General features: G+C 42.6%; 1 protein-coding gene across 1 annotated transcript in view; it reads left to right on the top strand.

The window, feature by feature from the left end:
• Positions 1 to 23677, top strand: part of WWC3 (WWC family member 3) — a 145812-nt gene that overhangs the window by 74010 nt on the left and 48125 nt on the right. The window contains exons 6-7 of the mRNA XM_006835645.1: positions 16340 to 16469; positions 19363 to 19512. Coding sequence (XP_006835708.1) covers positions 16340 to 16469; positions 19363 to 19512 — 280 coding nt within the window. The remainder of the gene's footprint in view (positions 1 to 16339; positions 16470 to 19362; positions 19513 to 23677) is intronic.

Below are 23677 nucleotides of genomic sequence, written 5' to 3'. Positions count from 1 at the left end.
ATACTGCATCCACAGCATAGGTCAAGATCATCCACTTATAGAGGTTACTTCTTTTTTTTTTTTCCCCTCTTCTTTCTTCCTCCAGTCACGTTCTGATCATCCAGCCATTGAGGCCAGGTCAGATGGGTACTGTCTACAAGTGTGGGTGTTTGTTCATGTGCATCCCCCCTCACTTTATATCAGCTGGCTGCTTCACACTCTGTTCTAGTCCCCTGGGTCATTGGCTGCTTTTTTGAAGTAGAGCACCAGACCTTTCTTCTAGTCCATCTTAGCTTACACGCTCCACTGAAATCTCTTCAGCATCATAGCAACATGGAAACATCCACTGTCAGATGAGGTACAGTGACCAGGAATTGAACCCGGATCTCCTTCATGAAAGGGGAGAATTCTACCGTGGAACCACCAATGCCTCAGCTATAGATCACACGTAATTTGAGTGCTGACGGTTGCAGCTAACTTCATCCTTGCTCACAGAAGCTCCGAGGGAGAGAGAAGAATGGTTCCTGGTAGTTTCACAAGAGCCTGAGGCTGTGCAGGACTCCAAGCCACAGAGGGGAGCCAAACCTGGTGCTTTCTCCTTCTGGAGATAGCTTTTATCAATGGGCACATGGCTCACTGGCTACACCTTTGCTTGTTGTTAAGTGCTGTAGAGTCCGTTCTAACTCACAGTGACCCTACGATTTGCAACAGAATGAAATACTACCTGGTCCTGTGCTGTGTGTGAGCCACTGTTGCAGCCACTGCATCAGCCCATCCCATCACGGGTCTTTGCCTTTCTTGCTTTACCGATCATGATGTCCATAGAACATGGGACAAAGTCTCATCATCCCTGCTTCTAAGGAGCATTCTGGTTGGACTTCTTTCACTACAGATTGGTTTGTACGTCTGATGGGCCATTGTATAGCCAGTGTTCTTCACCAACACAATAATTCAAGGGCATCAGTTCTTCTTCAGTCTTCCTTATTTATTGTCCAGCTTTCACATGCATATGAGCTCCTTTGCTTAGAGTTCATCATCTGGCCCTCTTCATTGTCCTCCTTTGAAGACAAAGGTGTTATCACCAAATCAGCCTCCAATTGACTGATGTAGAAAAGAAACTATGCAATGCTGAGATGACTTTGAAAGCCCCCTTCCCCACCAAATGACTAGGAAGGTGTTCTTTTCGTTTCAGTAATGTTGAGGATGGGAAGGGTGGCTGCCCTGCTTCAAGGTAATGGAGCAGGAAGCAAGAGCCAGTGCAGGGCGAGTGTGAAGTTTATTTACACTGGCAGCCAGAGCGGACTGTGGGTTGTGCTACTGGCAAAGCAAGGGGTTAGTGCTCTTGGTCTTCTCTTGCTACTTTCATTAGTAAACTCCCACGTTTGGGAGCAGTGACAGTGAACTTGGCCCTTGCCAAGGGGAGTATCCTCCTGCCTGCCAGAGCTCCTGGGGCGGCCTCCCTTGAGAAGGGCATGGGGTAAGGATTTGGACCTGGCCTTGGTCCTGAGGGACCCACACCCAGCAGTGTGATGGGGCATAGAGGTTTTCCAGACTGAGCAGCTGCCAGAACCAGTGGTTGATCTGCACATCGCCCCGGCTCCATTGAGTGATGTGTTTTCTCTCTGTCAAACACTGAATTTTTGCTGTGTGTGGTTAGTTTATTCTGTTACACCACCTCACAGGAAGGAGAGAACACACTGACACTTACACTACTCTTAAAATTCTTTGTAAGCGAAAAATAATCTGTTAGCCTTCCTTGGAGTTACACAGTCTGTGAGAGTAACGTTATTTTTCTGAGATCAAAAAAGATTGGACTTCTACATGTGGATATAATCATGCAAATTTAGATGATCTCTTCACAATTTGTAAAAAGAATTTTTAAGCAAGGAGAATGTGATTAACCCACCCCACCTCTACCCATAAAATCCTGACTAGAATTACAGATAGCAGATGAGCTCTTAGACACCAGTGGACTTCTCTGATTTGATTGTGCATATCAACGTAAGGTGAAGGTCCTATGTTTTCCTCCAGAAATGTTTCTGCTCTTCTTGCTTCCCAGAATATCCAGTGTATTCTTTCCCAGAGCACCTCACCAGGAGTTTGGCTGTGTATAACATTTGAAACTCAACTTGTTTATCTTGGTGAGATTTCCTGGCTAGCCAGGGATCCCTCATTCTGCTTGGGTCCAAGTGAGGAAAAAAGAACCTTTTGTATTATTTTTTTTTCAAATCTATATATGTTATGAGAGAAGCTGGTCATAGACATACACTCTGGGCTGTGGTAGAATATGTACGTGTGTGTGTGTGTGTATGTGTATGTTGTGCAGTGCAGTCAAGTCAGTTCCGACCAACCCATAGCGACCCTGTATAGGGTTTCCGAGGAGCAACTGGTGAGCTTGAGCCCCTGACCTTGTGGTTCAAAGTGACTTTGCAGTCCAGTGCATTGACCCACAGCACCACACCATAAACTTCAAAATGTCACTGTCATAAAATATATATAATAAAAATTGCCATGATCTTAATTGTTTTTCATTTCAACCATTTTTAAACTGTTTACAGTTCAGTGATAACAATTGCTTTCCCCATATTGTACATCCATCACCACTATCCATTTCCAAAAGTTTTCCATTAGCCAAACAAACTAAGTAGCCCTCCAACAATAACTCCCCATTTTCCTGGCCCCCAGGCCCCTCTATGCATTTGCCTAGTCTAGGTCTTTCGTGTAAGTGAGATCACACAACATTTATGCTTTTTTGTCTGAAGCATTTCACTCTCTAACTAAACTTGCAATGATGGGGAATGTTGACATACACAGAAGCAGAAAGAGTAGTGAACAGGATGAAAACCTCACTTACTTCTCACCTAGCTTCAGCAATTAACAGCACATGGCCAGTCTGGTTTTGTCTATTACCCCTCCCTTCTCCTATGTTCCCAGGACTTTATTTTGAAGCAAATCCCAGAGTCATACTGAATAGAGAAATGTATCTCCTAAAATTGTGGACACTTTTTTAAAAACTTAACTACAATACCCTTAGCACATATACCTACCTACCAACCAAGCAACCACTCAGTTCTCATTCATGGTGATCCTATGTGTGCTCCATTGGGTTTTCAGTGATTGTGGTTTTGCAGGAGTATGTTGCCAGACCTTTTTTTTTTTTTTGAGGTACACTTAATATCACCATCTCCCCAGGAAATTTTCACATTTTCTAGGTTTGTTGGAATCAAGATTCTAATACAGATGCACACACTTCTCTGCCCCACCCCCCCAAAAAAAAAAACCTCAAAATTTGTTGAGGAAACTCATTTGTTTCTCGTGTAGCATTTCCCAGGAGCCCTGCTGGCGCAGTGGTTAAGTGTGCTAACCCATGGAGAAAGATGAACTGGCTGTTCCCATAAAGATGACAGCCGTAGAGAGTCCTGGGAGCAGTTCTCCTCTGCCCCCTATAGGGTATTGTGAGTCGGAATTGACTTGGACAGCCACAGGTGTGGGTTTGGGGTTTGGTAGAATTTTGTTCACTGTGGAGTTTGCTGGTTGTGAATCTGCATGATGTCATTGAACATATTCCCCTTTCTCTTGTTATTTATACACACCAGAGGCTTGATCTGCGTCAAGCTTGATTTTTTTTTTTTTCCCTTGGCAAGAATATTTTTGCAGGTTGGGGTATTACTTCCACCAGGAGGCACATGCTGTTTGGTTGTTTCCTTTGGGATGAGAACCTTCTCAGTGACATGCAATATTGTCAACCTCATGTATTCATGTACAAGGGAGCTTCAAAAAGTTCCTGGAAAAATGGAATGAAAAAGTAAAGGAATTTTCCCACGAACTTTTGAAGCTCCCTTATGTAACCTTTTCCATCAGTGGTTCACTTAATGTTTTGCATGTGTATCTTCCAGGATATTGCTCGGTTAAAGGGCAAGTGCAGTTGTGGTATTGTTAGATATTGTCCAATTCCCCTCTGCAGGAGTATTCTCAGGGTTCTCCAGAGAGACAGAAGAGGCAGATATTAATAAGGAACTGACTGGCTCATGTTATTGTGGGGGCTGGAAAATCTAAAATTTGTAGAACCGACAAAAGGCTGGAAACTCAGGTAGAAGTTCTTTGTTGTCATCTTGAGCCACAATCCTTCTCCTTTGGGAAGCCTTGGCTTTTGCTTTTAAGGTTTTTAACTGATTGGAGGAGACCCATCTGTAATTATCAAGGGTAATCTGCTTTGCTTAACGTCAACGAATTCTAGATGTTAAACTACATCTATAAAATACTTTCACAGCAACATCTAGGCTAGTATTTGACCAAGCAACTGGATGCTGCAGCCCAGCCAAGCTAACAGATACAATTCACCGTCACAAGGGTCAAACCAATTTTTATTCCCACCACCAACAAAGGTTGCAGCCAGAGTGCTCCCTGGAGGCCAAGATGGCCAAACTTCGTCTCTCATACTTCAGGAGGGACCAGTCACTGGAGAAGGATATCATGGTTGGTAAGGTGGAGGGTCAGAGAAAAAGAGGAAGACCCCCAACGAGATGGATTGGCCAAGTGGCAGCATCGATGGAGTCAAGCGTGGCAACAGTAGTGAGGTTGGCCCAGGACCAGGCAGTGTTTTCATTTGCTGTGCATAAGGTCACTATGGGTTGGTACCGACTCGATGGCATCTAACAACAACAACCAACTAAGGAGTGTTTCCATTTCCCCAGCTTTACCAACAAAGTGCATTGCCAGGCTTTTGAATCTGATAGGGGAGAAAGAGTATCTCAAGATGGTTTTTTATTTGCTTTTCTCTTGTGGCCATTTATGAAAGTCTTCAGGATATAGATCCACTGTATGAAATACTTGATGAAACTGTTATTGAAAGCACAAGTAATTGATGTGTTAAGAAAAATTGGACTGTTCTTTCCCAGTGAAATATCTGCTGGACTCTCCTGATCATAAGGTTTGGAAGATTGTTTTGTAAAATTATTTTAATGTCACTTGCTACTGGCAGCCAGAGGCAAAGGGGGAAGAGTCAGGACAATGATGTACACATTCCCCAAACAGGTAATCCACAAAGCACGCCAATTAGGTGTGAGGAGACTTTCCTCTCTAGCTCCCTCCTTGTGGTCTAGAATGTACCTGGCGTCAGATTCTGAATGGTCCTGTGGTCTGTAAGCTCCATTGACATTGCTGAACTGTGCGTGTCCCAGGATTACGTGACACACTGATGCCTTTCTCCTTCATGTGCCTGTTAAGTCCCTGAGTAACAGGTGGTGAAAGACACTGTGGGCCAACACCACCTTGACCTCCTGTTTACCTCATAAGTTGTCCATAGTGTGTGATGGCTGCACACCTGAAATCTTATCCCTTTACACAGTTTTCACCACGACCGCCAGTCTCACATGTTGGCCCCTGGGATGCTTTGCAAATGTAACCTCTGCTGTGACCCGCCTGTGATTTTCTTTCTCAGATTCTAGCTGATTGGGCTTCCAGTCCCAACCTCATCTCCCTCTGATTTCCCCCTCTCTCACTCCACTGGCCTCCCTGTTGACTGGCCAGTGTACCAGGCACCTTCCTACCTTTCGCGTGGGTACCTGTGCCCGGAACGTTCTTTCCCCAAAATACTTGCATGCTTGTTCCCTCCCTTCCCATAGGTCTCTGTTGAAATTAGATCTTGCCAAGACTCTTGTGTAATCAATCACCTTACATTTAAAAAAAAAAAAAGAAGCTCTGTTTATCATATTCTGTCTCTTGCTCAATCTTCCTTAAAATGTCTCACCATCGGGCCTAAGAAATTACTCTTTTTAACAGTACCTGTGTGGCACTGTGGTTTAATGCGCCAGACTGCAAAGCCATTTGAACTGCAAGGCCGGTGGTTCAAGCTCACCAGCCGCTCCTCGGAAACCCTATATAGGGTTGCTATGGGTCGGAACCGACTTGACGACACTTAACAACATTTTTTTAGAAAAATTACGCTGGAAGTTCAGAGTGTTCTCATATATCTGCTCTTCCTATTGTTAATAGTACCTTGCTTATAACATTCCTGTGGTACATTTGTTGCAATCAAACCAATATTGAAACAGTATTATAGGGTTCATAGTTTACATTCGGGTACAGTCCTCTGGTTGTAACAAATGCATAATGACGTGTCCGCCAGGACAGTATCATGCAGAAGAGTTTCACTGCCATAAGAAGGCCCTAGGCATTGAATGCCTACTCAACCCTCTCTCTTTCCCCTTTGTTAGTTGGCCTTTCCTGAGGACCCTGAACAGTCTGGGCTCATGGTGCACTTAGTGGGGACGAATTGCCTGGAGCCCCACTGGCTTCTGTTGGTAGCCATGGCACAGAGCCCTTAATGCTTGGACACTGTGACCCTCTGGGTAAGGGCAGATCTGTCTTTGGACCAAAGTTGTGCCCAGTTTGTGAGGCTCTCAGGAGGTCTCTGTAAAGCAGCCTCATTGCCTTACTGGCCAGCACACCTCCTACGAGACCACTCCCCATCTGCCAGCGGAGGCTAGCATGTTGTTATGAAGCTGACCAGGTTTCAGTAGCGCTTCCAGACTAACACAGACTAGGGAAAAAGACCTGATGACCTACTTCCAAAAGTCAGCCAAGGACCCCATACAACAATCAGTCTGCAGTCAGTCCGAGAGGGTGGAGCAGGGCCAGACAGTGTTTTCTCCCACTGTGCATGTGGTTGTCAACAGTCAGGAGCTGACTGAAGCAGCAGCTAGCAACAACGGTCTTAAATGCCCTCTAGCATTTCCTTCTCTTCTAAAATTTTGTCTTATACTGTATTTGGCCTTGTAGAGTCCTAGACAGCAAAGTCAGTTTGAAGCTCAAGGTTGGCAGTTCAAATCCACCGGCTGCTCCTAGGAAACCCTACACAGGGTTATGAGTTGGAACTGATTCCATGGCACTTAACAACATCTGTTTATTACTGCTGACAGAAAGAATGCTAAGCAAATGTTCTAATAACCAGTTTCCCTGAGGTACATTTTCAACCATTGGGTTGAATGCTTTGCTTCAGACCTTTTAATTGCTTGATTAGCTTCCCTGTGGGGGTAGTGTGAATGAAGTTAAATCCATTTGTTTCCTTACATAACAGCGACTACACACTTCTGAGCATTTGATCCTGGAATGAGGCATTATTGGATATTGGAAATAGTGTTTTATATTGGAGGGGATTTAGTAGTTTCTGACAAGAATGGGATTATTCAAAGAACAGGCTTCAAGGAATTAACATATCATTAACATAGCACATAGGTATAATAACCCATGTGAAAACATCGGTAAGACTCAGATAACAAACAGCAAAGCCTACAAAATTGGGGGCTAAACAACAAGAGCAGTATTCCTGCTGTGGGACCTGCTATTGATCGAAGGCTTGCCGGAAGCTCTTGGAGATTCTCTCAAGGCCCCCTGCAGGAGCTGTTGGTCAAAAGGCAGAAGCTGTAAGAAAGCCTTCCACATTCCTTAGGGTTCTAATCTGGTATTAACATGCAGTATAGTTAGAGGCTTGGCAGCCTTTTTCATCAAGATGTGAGCCTAAAAAGTCATTCTGTTTTACTCTTAATTTTCCAGCCGAGCTCTCTTGACATCTTAAATTGAGTAACTGCCATGGAAACTCTGTGAGCAAGAGGTTGATGATAAACTTCTCTCAGATGTCTTCTCAATTATTATAGTGTCTTTAACATTTGAAGATGAACTTGCTTCCTTTAATCCATTTCTCTCAAAACCCAACCATAAAGAACACCTATGTACTTTGGGACAAAATTTGATTGGTTGTGTGGATGGTCTTCCATTAGACAGAAATGCAGGGTTGGAGACCTCTACTTTAAGTGTCAGGAGTCCTGGTGTGGCACTGTAGCACTGGTTTAGTAAGCACTAGTTTACTAACCGCAGTGTTGGTGGTTCAAACCTACCACTGCTCCTTGGAAACCCTGTACAGGGTTGCTATGATTCAAAATAAGGGTTGAAAAGTGAAAACTAGGTATGTCTGCACACCATTTCTTTCTTCGCTCTCGCTCTCTCTTTTTTTTTTTTTTCCCACTAATCTCTTAAATCCTTAATCAATACTGGCTTTTATTCTGATTGAGCAGTTATCCATATTCTATCATTTTATTTGACATGTAAGCACTGTCTTGGAACCTTAATTAAAATTAGAATAAGATAGATTTTTGGTAGCCATACATGTGATTTTCTACAGGAAATTGAATACGGTGTTATTTTAGCAAATACCAAGAAACTGAGCATGCCTTCTGAACTTAAATAATGTTGTACAGGACTTTCAAAGAAGAGAGAATTCTCAGATAAGTAAATTTTACAGAAGTGATAGAGGAAAGGTTGCCTTTCCTTTGAAGTTTGTTTATATAAATTGAAAATTTATCAAGATTGAAAAACAGAAGTGGTTTGAGTTATAGGAATGTACCTGACACTTCAGAAAGCACATGGACCAAGCCTGCATTGATGGATGGCAATTTTGTATACATGGTAATAAGAAGCGTTATATACATTGTGATTTGATGCAGATTTTCTAATCAAGAGATGTGGAATTAGATCCTTTGAGCCTTTGAGTGTCAGCTCATTAGTTTCTCTGAGCCTCGATTTATTCATTATAAAATCTAAGGTAATTACATTTATCCTTAAGATGGTTGAGAGGATTAAATGACAACCATAAAACACACAGCAAAGACCTCGTAGATGCTTGATGATGTTGTCGTTATGTGCCGTGGAGTCGGTTCCGACTCACAGCGACCCTGTACAGGGTTTCCGAGTCTGTAAATCTTTACGGGAGCAGAAAGTCTCATCTTTCTCCCGTGGAACAGCTGGTAATTTCGAACTGCTGACCTTGATGTTCACAGCCCGATTCGTAACCACTACGCTACCAGAGCTCCTTCAAGTTGTTACCGACTCATAGCATTCTTATGCACAACAGAACACAACCCTGCCTGGTCCTGTATCCAACCTCACACTTGATAAGATTTAATTATTTTTGTATAATAATAGTTCTGATGGCATGTCGGAGATACCTAGAGCTTTGAGGTAATTTTATCTCATGGCTTTAACACTTCAGAATAAAACTTTATTGAGATAGAATTCACTTACCATAGAATTCACCCTTGTCAAGTGTGCAATTCAGTGGTTTGTGTATATTCACAGATACATGTGAGTAGCACTATAGCCAATTTTAGAATATTTCCATCACTTCAAAAAGAAGCCCCTCATCCTCCAATGCAACTACTAATCTACTCTATGTCTCTTAGATTTCCTCATTCTGGACATTTCCTATGAATGGGATCATTACAACATGTCACCTTTTGTGACTCGCCGCTTTCACAAAGTGTAATGTCTTCAAGATTTATCCATGCTGTATTAAGAAATCAGCTTTTCATTCTTTTTTAAAATTTTTATTTTTTTATCGTGAACTGAGTGATCATTTACATGGGAGAATGTCAGCTTTACACCATGGTTTCATTGCAATGATTACATTCTCCTCCATGCATCATCATTCAACAGTATTTACTTCCATTCCTTCTGTTCTGTTTTTTTTTGGTGGGGGAGGGGAGGAGTAGGGTGGTGTACACAAAAAAACTCAGGCATATATAATAATTTAAACCACCAAAGGATACATTCTGCAAGCCTGCCTCCTGGCCGCCAGCACACAGCCTTTCTCTTTCCATGAGTTCAGAGCCTTCTCATTCTTTTTTACAGTGAAACAATATTGTATTGTAGGAACAGAGTACATTGTGTTTACCCATTCATTAGTTGATGGACATTTTTGTTGTTTTCACCTTTTGGCTATCATAAATAATGCTGCTATGAACATCCATTTCCTATTGTTTTACATTGGAATCTTTTCCACTGTTGCTCTTGGTAAGCATCAACTTGAAAGGAAGTGGAACATAGACAGAACAAAGGGGAGCTACTTGTTGAAGCAAGGCTGAGGGTTTCTGAGCCCTCTTAGCTACTCCTGCCTCCCCATTCTCCTCCCTCTCTAGGATACCTTCACAACGGGAGAAACAACCTGAGTCCAGTATTCTTATTTTTTTTCAAATGAGACTTAACGCCTTCTTCAGGTTCTCAGAGCCACATGTAGTAGAGTAACCACTGGCGCCCAGGCCCCTTGCCTGGCATTCGAGTTTCCGTTCTCCTGACTGCTCTGCAGTATCTACTGATGGACTTAAATCTGGGGGCTGCTGATCCCCCTTCTGTCAGAAATCAGGTCTTGTTTTCCTTTGTGTGGCAACAGTTCCCATCCTATAACACAATGCCTCTAGAGGCTGCTGGATCCCTTCTGAGAGTTCCTAATGGTCACACTGTCTGGATTTATAGCTCCTAAAAGCTGTAAGTAAATAAAACATAATGTTTAAGAATAAAACCAAGCTGTAACATGGTCAGAGTTTTGTATTGCAGCCTGAACAATGGGTGTGTGTCTATAACCTATATGGCTATTCGATTAGCATTTATTTCTAGGCACTTGAGAAAACTGTATTTAATGCAGTAAAACATCATTGCTCTAGGTGGATATTAACACCGTGTGATGATTTATTTGCTGTCATTTTGATTTAAGAGAAGCAGGGGGATCCAGTTAGCAGAGATGCTAGAGAACAATCAGTTTTCTGGCTTCAGACTTTCTGTCTGGAAATGGTGTGACCCTTTTTGACAGACTTTATCAGACTAGGTGTGTTTTCGTTCATGAAATTAAAAATACACATATTGGAAAGCTCTTTATCAGAAGATGAATTCAAGGGGACATTATTACATATGTGAGTCTAGATTTTCCATGTGAGAAAAGTTGGACCACTTTGTTGGCAGATTTAGTGCTCTGAGACGTATGGCCTCATATTTCTGCCTTGCGTCAAAGACTCTTCGATCTCTGTTCTCCGTAGAAATTCTAAAATGGAAAAACACCTGGGCTTTCCTTTGTGTGTTCCTCCATCACGTGTCTTGGAGTTTCTGGTATCCTTGTGAGATAAACAGCACTCTGCAAGGACCTCCCTCCCACCCTGCACTCCCTAACTGCAGATGGAGTGGAGACATTTTGTCTTTTTCTGGTGGGACTGTGTCCTTGAGTAATTTAATGCAGAAATGCTTCTCCATTACAAGTCTTGTCTACTGCCAAGTCACAGGGTATTTAGAAATGTGTCGAGAACATGTGAGTTGAGTTGTTGGCTGCTGCTGAGAAGGCCTGACCCATGGTGACCCCATACCTAATGACACTGGACCATTGATGGATTTTTGGAAGTAGATCACCAAGCCTTTCTTTCTAGTCTGCCTTAGCGTAGAAGCTCCACAGAAGCCTGTTCAGTATCATTGTTGTTGTTGTTGTTGTTAAGTGCTGTTGAGTTGGTTCTGACTCATAGTGACCCTGTATAGGGTTTCCAAGGAGTGGCTGGTGAGTTTGAACTGCCGACCTTGTAGTCCAGTGTATTATCCTGCAATGCCACACCATAGCAACACACAAACAAGCTTCTACTGACAAATGAATTGTAGCTGTGCATGGGGTGCATTGGCCCAGAATCGAACCCATGTCTTCTGCATGGAAGTGAGAATTCTACCATGGAACTACAACTGCCCTCTCAGTTTAATTATGATTGTTAAACAACATCCATCAGCAAATCATTAGCTTGGTGGTTCTAGGACCTGGTCGATGAATGAACAGATCTCCTAGTTCTACCTGTAGGAGGCCCAGGACACTGTATTTCTTTCAGCTACACAGATGGTTCTAATAGGCATCTGTGTTTGGGACTCTTATCCATAGCTTGACAGCTTGAGACTTCTCAGAGTGGCACAGTTAATTTATATCAGAGCTGAGATCTGACTTCTGGGTCTGTTCCCTTTCTTTTATACCTGCCAGTCACACAGCATGCTCACTGGGTAACATCTCCGTGAAATGAAAGTCTCGTTTCCAAAAAGCAGTTAGTGACTTTGAACTACTAACCTTTTGGTTCACAACCAAGTGCTTTAACTAACTGTCCCACCAGGGTTTCTTGAAAAGTTAAGTGCCATTGAGTCAGTTCTGACTCATAGCAACCCTGTGTAGGGTTTCCAAGACTGTAAATCTGTATAGGAGCAAAAAGCCTCATCTTTCTCGCATGGAACAGCTGGTGGGTTTGAACTGCTGACTTTGGGGTTAGCAGTCCAGTACTTATTCTACAGCACCACTAGTGTACCCTAAAAATGTATCGTTGTTAAGCACTGTCAAGTCGGTTCCAACTTGTAGTGACCCTGTATAGGGTTTCCGAGGAGCAGCTGGTGAGTTTGAACCACAGACTTTGTGGTTCAACTTGACCTTGAGGTCTAGTGCATTATCCTGCAGAATCACACCAGGACTCCTAAAAACATATGTTGTTGTTAAGTGCCATCGAGTTGGTTCTGACCCATAGCGACCCTGTATAGGGTTTCCAAGGAGCAGCTGATAAGCTTGAACTGCCTATCTTGCAGTTCAACCCAACCTTGCAGCCCAGCGCATTAGCCCACAGTGCCACATCAGGACTCAGAGGGTTGATATTCCTATTACTGCCACTGTTCCTGCCCTTACTGTGACTACCAGTTTTTATATTTGATGGCTAAATCTCACAGTGCCCCTGAGTGTGATACAAAGTATTAAAGCTGCCACATTGTTCCTTCCAGTGAATAGTTTTGTGAAGGAGCCGACATAGGGCTTTCATGAGAGCAGAACAAAAACAATGCTTGTATCCCAGACTCTTACTCTTTAATTTTAACTTTCGGCATCTCTCTTGTGCATAGAAATACATGTGCTTGACAAAACACAAAGCTATATGTTGAGACTATCCACAGCAGAACACACATCAGTTCAACGATTTCCGCACGTACAATTCAGTGACACTGACGGCATTCTTTCAGTTGTGCAGCCGTTGTCACCCTCCTTTTCCAAACAAATACATTTCTTTTTGATAAAAATGTCTAAGTCAAGAATTCTTCCTTGTAGGATCTATCAGAGAATTGTGTCTTAGCAATTTTGGACTATACGCTTGAGCCATTCTGGGCTTGCCTGGGGGAGCAGGTGAGATTAGGATTTAGGGGTGGTAGCTTGTATCCCCTGGCTACATAAAAGTGTATTTATACCTGATGAGCAGTAGCTGTGCTGTCGAGCTGTAGTGCCCTCTATTCCCAAGGAGTGAATGCTAATTTTATTTGCTCTTCTCTTATTCCGAGGATGCTGATTGTTCCAATACATCTCATGCCAGGTTTTATTGTGAGTTGTGATACATGCCACAGGGAATTGGTTAATGATAATAAAATGCAGCATTGACTTTTCCCGCATGAGTGAGTAGATTTGACATAATCATCGCTGCAAATGTTCCCTGCCTGGCATTCTACTCCGGGAGCCCTTCCCTTGCATTTCCTCTCACCCACCCGATGAAACAGATATTTTCAGTACCCCCATGAGGACACAGAGGTGAAAAGATGGGGAACCACCTGTCTAGGGTCCCGCAGCTGGTGAATGGTAACACTAGGATGTGGTGCGAACTCACCAGCCAGGATATTTTGTGGATGGAAAGTTGAGGACTTTGGATCCAGGTTTTCAGGGTCATATGAGTATTTTAGTCTTTAGTGCTGGCGCTGTTGGGTAATGCACTGGACCGCAAGGTCAGTTTGAACCGTAAAGTCGGCAGTTCAAACCCACCAGCCACATCGTGGAAACCCTACACCGAGTTGCTATGAATCAGAACTGAGTAGACAGTACTTAACAACAACAGTGCTGCTGTAACAGAAATACCACAAAACATATTTGTTCTCTCACAATTGAGTTGGCTAGAAAGTCTAAACTCAGGGTGCCAGCTCTAAGGGAAGATGTTCTTTCTCTGTCAGCTCTGGGGGAAGGACCTTGTCTCCTTTTAGTACCTGTGGAAATCTCCATGTGTCTTGGCATCAGTCTTAACTCTGAGTCTCAGAGGTTTGTAGCACAGGGACCCCAGGTCCAAAGGATGCACTCTGCTCCTGCCTCTTCTTTCTTGGTGGTTTGGTGTTGTTGTTGTTAGGTGTCATCGAGTCGGTACTGACCCATAGCGACCTTATGCACAGCAGAACGAAACACTGCCCGATCCTGGGCCAACCTCACTACTGTGGCCATGCTTGAGTCCATCGATGCTGCCACTGGGCCAGTTCATCTCGTTGGGGGTCTTCCTCTTTTTCTCTGACCCTCCACCTTACCAAACATGATATCCTTCTCCAGCGACTGGTCCCTTCTGACAATATGTCCAAAGTATGAGAGACGAAGTTTGGTTGTCTTGGCCTCCAAAATGGATCTCTTGTTTCTTTTGGCAGCCCATGGCACTTTCAGTATTCTCCAACACCATAACTCAAAAGCATCAGTTCTACGGTCTTCCTTATTCACTGTCCAGCTTTCACATACATATGAGGTTATTGAAAATACCAAGGCTTGGGTCAGGCGCACCTTAGTCCTCAAGCTGACATCTTTGCTCTTCAACACTTTAAAAAGGTCTTGTGCAGCAGATTTGCCTAATGCAATATGTCGTTTGATCTCTTGACTGCTGCTTCCATGAGTGTTGATAGTTGATCCAAGAAGAATGAAGTCCTTGACAACTTCGTTGATAAAAATATTGTTCATTGGTCCAGTGGTGAGGATTTTTGTTTTCTTGACATTGAGATGGAATCATACCAAAGGCTGTGTGCTCTTTGATCTTCATCAGTAAATGTTTTAAAGTCCTCTTTACTTTCAGCAAGCAAGGCTGTATCATCTACATATCACAGGTTGTTAATGAGTCTTCCTCCAATCTTGATGCCACATTTTTCTTCATAGACCCTAGCTTCTCAGATGATTTGTTCAGCATACAGGTTGAATACGTATGGTGAAAAAAATACAACCTTGTCGCACACCTTTATTTTAAAACATTCATTGTTCTCATGTTCTGTTCGAACAACTGCCTCTTGGTCCAGGTACAGATTCCTCATGAGTACAATTAAGTGTTCTGGAATACTCATACTTCACAATGTTGTCCATAGCTTGTCATGATCCACACAATGGAAAGCCTTTGTGTAGTCAATAAAGCATAGGTAAGCATCGTTCTGATATTCTCTGCTTTCAGCCAAGATCCATCGGACATCAGCAATGATAGGTCCCTATGTTTCTGCTCACTTTGTTAATCCCTTTTATATCAGTAGAGATAGACTTAGGATAGCACCTAATCCTGTAGAGCACATCTTGCCTCATTAGCATAACCACCTCTAATCCCACCTCATTAACATCATAGAGGTGAGAATACACAGCACACAGGATAATTATATCAGATCACAAAATAGAGGATAATTACATAATAATGAGAATCATTGCCTAGACAAGTTGATATGTATTTTGGGGGGACACAATTCCATCCGTTCTCATAGAAATCCATTTAGAACAAGAATCTATGTTATGTGCTGGTGTATCTCAAACCTGGAATACAGCTAATTATTTTGTAGAAGAGAAGTTATTTTTCTAGAGCAAAATGTTCTTTAGCCCTGAGGTCTAGACTATTAAGACTCAAGATGTAAACGTGGCTTGAAAAAGGACACAGTACAGGAGACTGACCGTCCTTTGAGACTAGATTCAAATCTTGTTTTGTACAGTGTTCTTCCCCTGCCATCCTGACATAAACAGGCATTGGATAGATGGATGGGTGGATGAGCAGGTGAATGGATGGATAGATGGGTATTTTGGTGGATGGATGGATATTTGGATGGATGGTTGTTTGGAGGGATGTATTGATGGATACATGGACGAATGGGGAAAAAATGGATGAATGACTGATGGATAGTTATATTGATGAGTGGATAGGAATATGAAAGAAAGGAAGGAAGGATAAATGGATGAATACATGGATGGATAGATATTTGAATGCAAGAATTGAAGACGTGAGTTGGAGAGAGGTACTGAATTAGTACCAGAATGAAATTGAAAAGATACGTAGAGAAGACATAAAATTTTTCAGCTTTTGCTAAAGACACCATTATTGCAAGTTCATTTGTGTGTTTACTTACTATAATTTTTTTTTTAAACCACAAGCCTAGGTGCTAGAGATAAACAATAAGATACAGCCCTACTCTCAGTGATTTTACAATATTGGGAAATTATACAGGGCAGTTGTCTTATTGCCTTATCACTAGCAGAGAACATGGGTATCCCAATTGGAATATTCTCACCTGCTGCTTAAAGAGCAAAGGAAATTGTCCACCCAGGCGAGTCCTGTTTCTTTGCACTTACCACAAGCAAAGAGGGTTTTATGGGCTTTTATTTCTCTTTTTGCCAAAACTTTGGTTTTTTTTTTAATGATCCTCTCACCTTTCTATGATACTTTTGGGATTGTTTAATGGAATATAAGGATCTTATGTGGAATGACATTTGCTTTTCTTTCTTAACCAGGATTGACCGTAAAATGTCGAGTACTCACACCAACTATAAGCTGGACGAGGCACAGGCCATCATGAGTGAGCTCCGGACCATCAAGAAAGCCATTTGTACAGGCGAGAAGGAGAGGCGGGACCTGATGCAGGTGAAAGGCAGGGCTGTGGCTGCTCCTTAGAACCACTGTCACTTGGCTTGTCAAACGTCCTTTTATGTTTTAGATATATTCTCTTGTAAAAGATACAGTATTTTCATTATGGCTATAAATATATAGGACTCCTGGTGTCCTGCTGTAGGATAAGCACTGGACTGCTAATCACAAGGTCAGCAGTTCAAACCTACCAGCTGCTCCTTGGAAACCATACACAGGGTTGCTATGAGTTGGGACCAACTTGATAGCACTTAACAGTAACAACAAATATATGTAGAGAGTTCAGTTGGTCATACCGTGTTGCTATGATTCTGGAAACTATGCCACAGGTATTTTAAATGCCAGCAGGGTCACCCTCGGTGTATACACATTTCAGCTGAGCTTTCAGGCAAAGACTGACTAGGAAGAAGGAGAGATGGATTACTTCTGAATATTTAGTCACTGAAAACCTTATGCATAGCAATGGAACACTCTCAGCACCAAAATTTTGAATATTGAAGTATGATGAAAAGCACCAGAATATTATCAGATATAGTGCCGGAAGATGAGCCCCTCAGGTTGGAAGAAACTCAACAATATGACTGGGAAAGAGTTGCCTACTCAAGGTAAAGTTGACCATGATGATGCGAATGGAGTAAAGCCTTCGGGACCGTCATTTACTGATGGGGCACAACTCAAAATGAAGAGAAACAGCTATAGACATTGTCAGAGGAAAAGAAGATTCCCAACAAGATGGATTGTCACAGTGGCAGCAGCAATGGGCTCAAACAGCAAAGATGGGGAAGTTGGTGTAGAACCAGGCAGTGTTTCGTTCTGTTGTACATAGGGTTGCTATGAATTGGTACTGACTCGGCACCTAACAACATGTAAAGTCTTGGTGTGATGCTGTAGGATAAGCGCTGAACTGCTAACCCCAAGGTGTGCAGTTCAAACCCATCAGATGCCACTTCTCAGAAACTCTATCTATACAGGGTCTATATGAATCGGAACTGACATGATGTCACTTAATAACACCAGTATCTATATAACTATATATCTAGATGTAAAGGAGCCTTGGTAGGGCAGATGATTAAGCACTCAACTGCTAACTGTGAAAGGTTAGTGGTTCAAACCCACCTAGCGTCTCCACAGGAGAAAGACCTGGCTCTGTAAAAATTACAGCCAAGTGTGTCAGATATGTGCACGTGCTTATGTTTTTAGATAGGTGTATTAGCTTTCTAGGACTGCCATAACAAAAAGCCACAAACTAGATGGCGTAGAACAATGGGAATTTATTTTCTCTCAATTCTGGAGGTCAGAAGTGCAAAGTCAGGGTGTTAACAGGGCCACATTCGCTTGGAAGGCTCCAGGGAAGAACCCTTCCTTGCCTTTTCTACATTGTGGTGATTGCTGGTAGTCCTGGCATTCCTTGGCTTATAGATGCATCACTCCTGCTCCTGCCCCTGTTGTCACATGACCTTCTTCTAGTGGGTCTCTGTGTGTAAATGTATTCTTCTTGTAAGAACACTGTCATTGGAGTTAGGGCTCGTTCTAATCCAGTATGGCCTCATCTTAACTTGATTATTTCTTCAAAGACTCTGTTGTCAAATAAGGTCACATTTCCTCATATCTTTTTGGGGAACACAATTCAACCCACAGCAATAGATAATACATTCACTTTGTTTAACATCAAAGTAATGGAAAAGGTCTCTGGTAAGAAGTCTTAATGTCACCCATTCTCCCACCCACTGATGACTTTTACGGATCAAGTACTCTTCCCCTATCTGTGCAGACAGATGGACAGACAGGAGTAGGGATGTGTATTCAGCTGCCCTCCCACACAGCTCAGCATTCTGCACACAGTTTTCTACTCGCCCACTCATGTGACCAAACTGTCCCCTGCTTTTCCCCATAGGTGTACCCAGGAGCTGCTCATTTCCTTTGATGTGGCTACCTAGTGTTCCCCATGTGGATGTTTCAAATCATTAAAGTTACGTAGCTGGGTTTATGGACCGTTTGCCATTTTGCTGGTCTTTCTGCTTGACGTTGGAATGCATTCAGACATTTCAGTGATGGCTTTTCTTTTACTCTCACTGCACTAAATGAACCCCTGTGCCCAGAAGGCCTGTCTAGATTCTGTAGAATGGACCATGTGCCGGCTCAGACTCAGAGGCCCAGTGAGACAAATGCACAAATAAACACTGGGTCTGTCGATATTTCCTGAAGTCATCACGACAGTGGACTGCGTTAACAGTATAGAAACCTGTATTTGCAAATAGCCTTTCCAGGTCATGATAAACAAATGATGAATTATTAGATTTACTTCTGAAAAACCAGCCATCGAAGACCCCATGGAATACAGTTCAACTCTGACACATTGGGGGTTGCTATGGTTTAGAATTGACTCTGCGGCAATTGGTTGCACTCCATATGTCTTTACTTTTGACTGTGCAGAATTATGAAAAATCAGCTTAAAAAATATGTGCGTATTGTCTGGGAGATGTTTTCATCATCTGTGTGGTCTACCTATTAAGATCTCTAGCGGCCACTGATGTTTTTCAGACTCATTCACTGATAGAAAGTCTCAGATGGAAGTGCTCATGTTTTTCTTTAGTAAATATTAATGAAAGTTTAAGAAATAGTGAAAATGGTCCCACAATTGTTCTCTAATTGAGTCCCAGGCTGCAGGGATAACTCGATCACTATCAAGTGTGAATAACTTAAGAATCTTCTAAAAGGTGCATGTGGTGAAAAATATTTCTTTTTAATCAAATAGGAATGGGGGGTCATGGGTCACGGTGGGACAGTTCTCTGGCAATCAAGTAGCAGACCTGGAAGCAAAACAGAAAGGTTCCTTCTTAGGGAAAGATCTACATTAACATCTCTCCTTCCCTGTCTCATTCTATTCTAGAGCCTGGCTAAGCTTACCGATGGCTTCAAGAATAGCTGCTCTCTGAGTGACTCGCTCCAAGATTTCCCGCCCAATCCAGGCACGCTTGGCGATTCTTGTTTACCTCAACAGTTCTGCGATGCTGGGTCTCAGACCGACATCATCGGAGAGGTATGCTCACCCAGGGAGAGGAGCCATCCATGGTTGCTGAGAGAGAAGAGGGCAGCTTTTGTGTTGCCATCACTCACTTTGTTTAATTTTCCATTTTCACGTCAGAATTATTTTGGCTTTTGTGCAGTTCAGTTTGAAGAGAAAATACTGGGTCGCAGATCCAGCTGAGAAAATTCAGTAGTAGCATAGGAGGCAATCCAATTGCTTAGTGCCTCTATCCTTGTGATTTGGATTCTTACAAGTGGCAGAATCATTTTGAGAGTTCAGTCGAAATGTTTTCTTGACAAACATGACTTTTTTGAGTGTGGGTCGGCAAACTGTTTCTATCAAGAGCCAGATAGTAAATATTTTTGGCTGTGTGGTCACTGTCGCAACTACTCAGCTCTGCCGCAGTCGTGCCAAAGTAGCCACAGATGAATGTTTGTAAATGAATGTCTGTGGCTGTGTGCCAATAAAACTTTATTTACAAACACAAGTGGTCTGACCTGTGCATAGTTGACTGATCTTTGGCTTCAATCAGTGAATTCTAAAGGCTTGTTGTAATTGAGCCACCCTTGGGTTTATACTTGAATATTTTTTCTTATACCTCTAATAGAATCTCAGGAAATTGAATTAAAATTAATTTTGTGTGAGAGTTAGAAGAATTTCAGAATGCCCCTTTTGATACATTTTAAAGCCTTGAATTACACCCCCCCCCCCAAAAAAAAAAACCAAGATTGGCAATCACTATTTGAAGCTGAGTGATGAGCATTTAAAAACAACTGCTGTTGTAATGTCGGTGAGGGGACGTTCATAGTACCACGTGGGAGAGTAGTCTGGTCGTCTTTTCCTTGGTGTTGTTAAGTGCCATTGAGTCGGTTCTGACTCATAGTGACCCTGTATAGGGTTTACAAGGAGCATCTGGTAGGATTGAACCACTGACCTTGCAGTTAACAGTCCAATGCTTATCCTACAGCACCACACCAGGACTCTGCTTCTTTTTCCTTAGGGCTTATTAAATAAAAATGAAATATCAGTGGAATGCAGAAGACAGAAAAAAGATGGGCTACTCAGGGTTTTAAATTAGCTAATATTTCAAAGTTATAGCAAATAGTGCTTATTATATTAATATAATATAATAAATAATGACTCTTTAGATCATAGATTTTTCTAGAACCATCCCAATTTCAATTTTCCACTCATTGTTCTCATTTGTCTCAACCTTTTGTCTAAAGATTTCCGAGTTAGGGAAAGAAGTACAAAATTGGTTGAATTCTTTGAATAATTTATTGCTTCTTATCATAAGGTTAAAGGAGCTCTTGTTAGCATAGTGGTTACAAATTGGGCTGCGAACCACAAGGTCAGCAGTTCGAAACTACCAGCTGTTCCGCAGGAGAAAGATGAGGCTTTCTGCTCCCATAAAGATTTGCAGCTTCAGAAACCCTGTACAGACAGGGTCACTATGAGTCAGAACCGACTCCATGGCACATAACAACAACAATTAACCTAATGGTTGGCAGTTTGAACTGACCCGAGGGCACCACAAAAGGAAGACCTGGTGGTCTCCTTCCATAAAGATTACAACCAAGAAAACCCTATGGAGCGGTTCTACTCTGTAACACATGGGAGCACCAGGAGTGAACTCTGCTTGTCGGTGCCTAGGGCTTCTTCTGGAGTGGAGGGTTGGGAAGGTTTGTCATAAGGTTAAAATTGGAATTGAGATACTGTTAACTAGTTTTCAAGAAACAGTTAAGCATGAAGGCTCTAATGATTTAGATACCCAAGCTGCAACCCGTTATCATCAAGACGATTCCAGCTGATAGTGACCTTGTGTAGGGTTTCTGAGACTGTAAATCTGGACCGGAGCGGGGAGAGCCTCATCATTCTCCTGTGGAGTGGCTCGAGGGTTTGAAGCACCCAGGTCTCCAAATGCCCAGTGGGCAGTGGCTGTTTATGTTGTTGTAGTAGTAATGCTAGCAGTACATTAGCATTGCTTATCATCCCCCCCCCCCCCCCCGCAGTGGGGAGGGGGGGCTTCCAGCTGCATTTAAATAGTTGTTCCCATCCAGCTGCATTTAAATAGTTGTTCCCATCCAGCTGCATTTAAATAGTTGTTCCCATCCTTATTTAGAGATAAGAAGACTGAAGTGTCTGGTTTCCAGGTGGTGGTAGGTGTGTGCCATTGAGTTGGTTCCTATACACAGTGACCCTGCACAGGGTTTCCAAGGCTGTGAATCTTTACGGGAGCAGAAAGCCTCAGCTTTCTCCCCTGGAGTGAGTGGCTGGTGGATTTGAATTTCTGACCTTGTGGTTAGCAGCAGTCCAATGTGTCAAATTTCTCTGACATGTAAACCCCTATACTTTCTTTTCCATTTTGTTATTTAAAAAAAAAAAAGTACCAAAGGCTTTAGCTTAGTGGATTGGTTAGCTATTGTTGTTGTTGTTGTTAAGTGCTGTCGAGTCAATTCTGACTCATAGCAACCCTGTACAGGGTTTCTGAGGAGCAGCTGGTGAGTTTGAACTGCTAACCTTGTGGTTTGCAGTCCAGTGCTGATCCTACAGTGCTACACTAGGAGTCTACAGTTAGCTATTACCACATGACAGATTCTCTCACAACCCAGTGGCTTAATACAAATACAATACACTTTAATCTCACAGTTTCCTGGGTCAGGAGTCTGAACTGGCTCCTTTGCTTCAGGTCTGTCATGAGGCTACAATCAAGGTGCCTGGGATAAGCTCTCATCTGAAGGCTTGACTAGGGAAGGACCCACTTCCAAGCTCACATGATTGTGGTCAAGATTCAGTTCCTCACAGACTGTAGGACTGAAGGCCATGTGATGGTGGTGGTGGAGGTAGTGGTGGTATGCACCGAGTTAGTTCTAACTCATGGTGACCGTTGAAGGTTTCCGAGGTTGTAAATCTTTATAGGAGCAGAAAGACTCATCTTTCTCCTGCAGAATGGCTGGTAGGTTGGAACTGCTGACCTGGCTGTTAGCAGTCCATCTCTTAAGCCACTGTGTTACCAAGGCTCCTTGAAGACCATGTGGACCTCTCCAATGTGGCAACTTGCTGCATTAGCGCTTGCAAGATGAGAATGCAATCAAGAGTGCTAGAAAGATGGGAGTCCCAAGCATTTATAACTTACTCACGGCAGTGACGTCCCATTGCCTTTGCTGTATTCCATTGGTTAAAGTTGAGTCACTAGGTCACAAGGTCATGGTTCAAACTCACCAGCCACTCCTCGGAGACCCTATACAGGGTCACTATGGGTCAGAACTGACTCAACAGCTCTTAACAGCAACAACAACAACAATCAATGAAGTAGGATATTTTCAAATGCTTGTTGATATGGGGTTATTATAACAACCTAAATGCCCATCAATGAATGGTTTATGTGCTGTGGAGTCAGTTCCCACTCAGAGCAACCCTGTATAGGGTTTCTGAGGCTGTAAATCTTTACAGGAGCAGAAAGTCTCATCTTTTTCCCACAGAATAGTTTCGAACTACTGACCTTGAGGTTAGCAGCCCAGCTTGTAATCACTACACTACCATAGCTCCTTCATCAATGAATAGATAAACAAAATGTGGTCTGTCCATACAACAGAGCCCTGAAGAGAAATGAAGTCCTAATGTATGCTGCAATATGGATGAACCTTGAAAACATGACGTTGGATGTCAGATACAAAAAGGCAGATCTTGTATGATCCCACTTATGTAATCAAAGACCTAGACTTGGCAAATGTATAGAGACCAAGGTTTGTTAAGGGTTACCAGGGCCTAGCTGGAGGGAGGGAGTGGGACTCATTGCTTAGGAGACTCTGAGCTGTAGGTGAGGGTGAAAGGGAACATTGGAAGTGCATATTGATGATGATTGTACAACACACGGAACATAATGTCACTGAATTGTACATGTGAAACGTATTGAAAAGGTAAATGTTTTGTTACATATATATATTTACCATAATAAAAAAAATAACTTAGTGCATCTAATATAAGTGGGCTTCAAAAAGTTAGTAAAAAATGGAGTTCAAATATAAATGGAATTTTTCCACAAACTTTTTGAAGCCCCTTTTGAATATAGTCTAGGAAATGTGAAATCTACCGATGGAGCCAGGTGATTGAAAATGCAGTTGTCAGCTAGTCTCAAGAACAAAGGAAGAGATAGCCAGATTGAGCTACGTGACTT

Source organism: Chrysochloris asiatica, unplaced genomic scaffold (assembly GCF_000296735.1).
Source record: "Chrysochloris asiatica unplaced genomic scaffold, ChrAsi1.0 scaffold00018, whole genome shotgun sequence".
Lineage (NCBI taxonomy): Eukaryota > Metazoa > Chordata > Mammalia > Afrosoricida > Chrysochloridae > Chrysochloris > Chrysochloris asiatica.
This window is presented reverse-complemented; position numbering and strand designations above follow the sequence as displayed.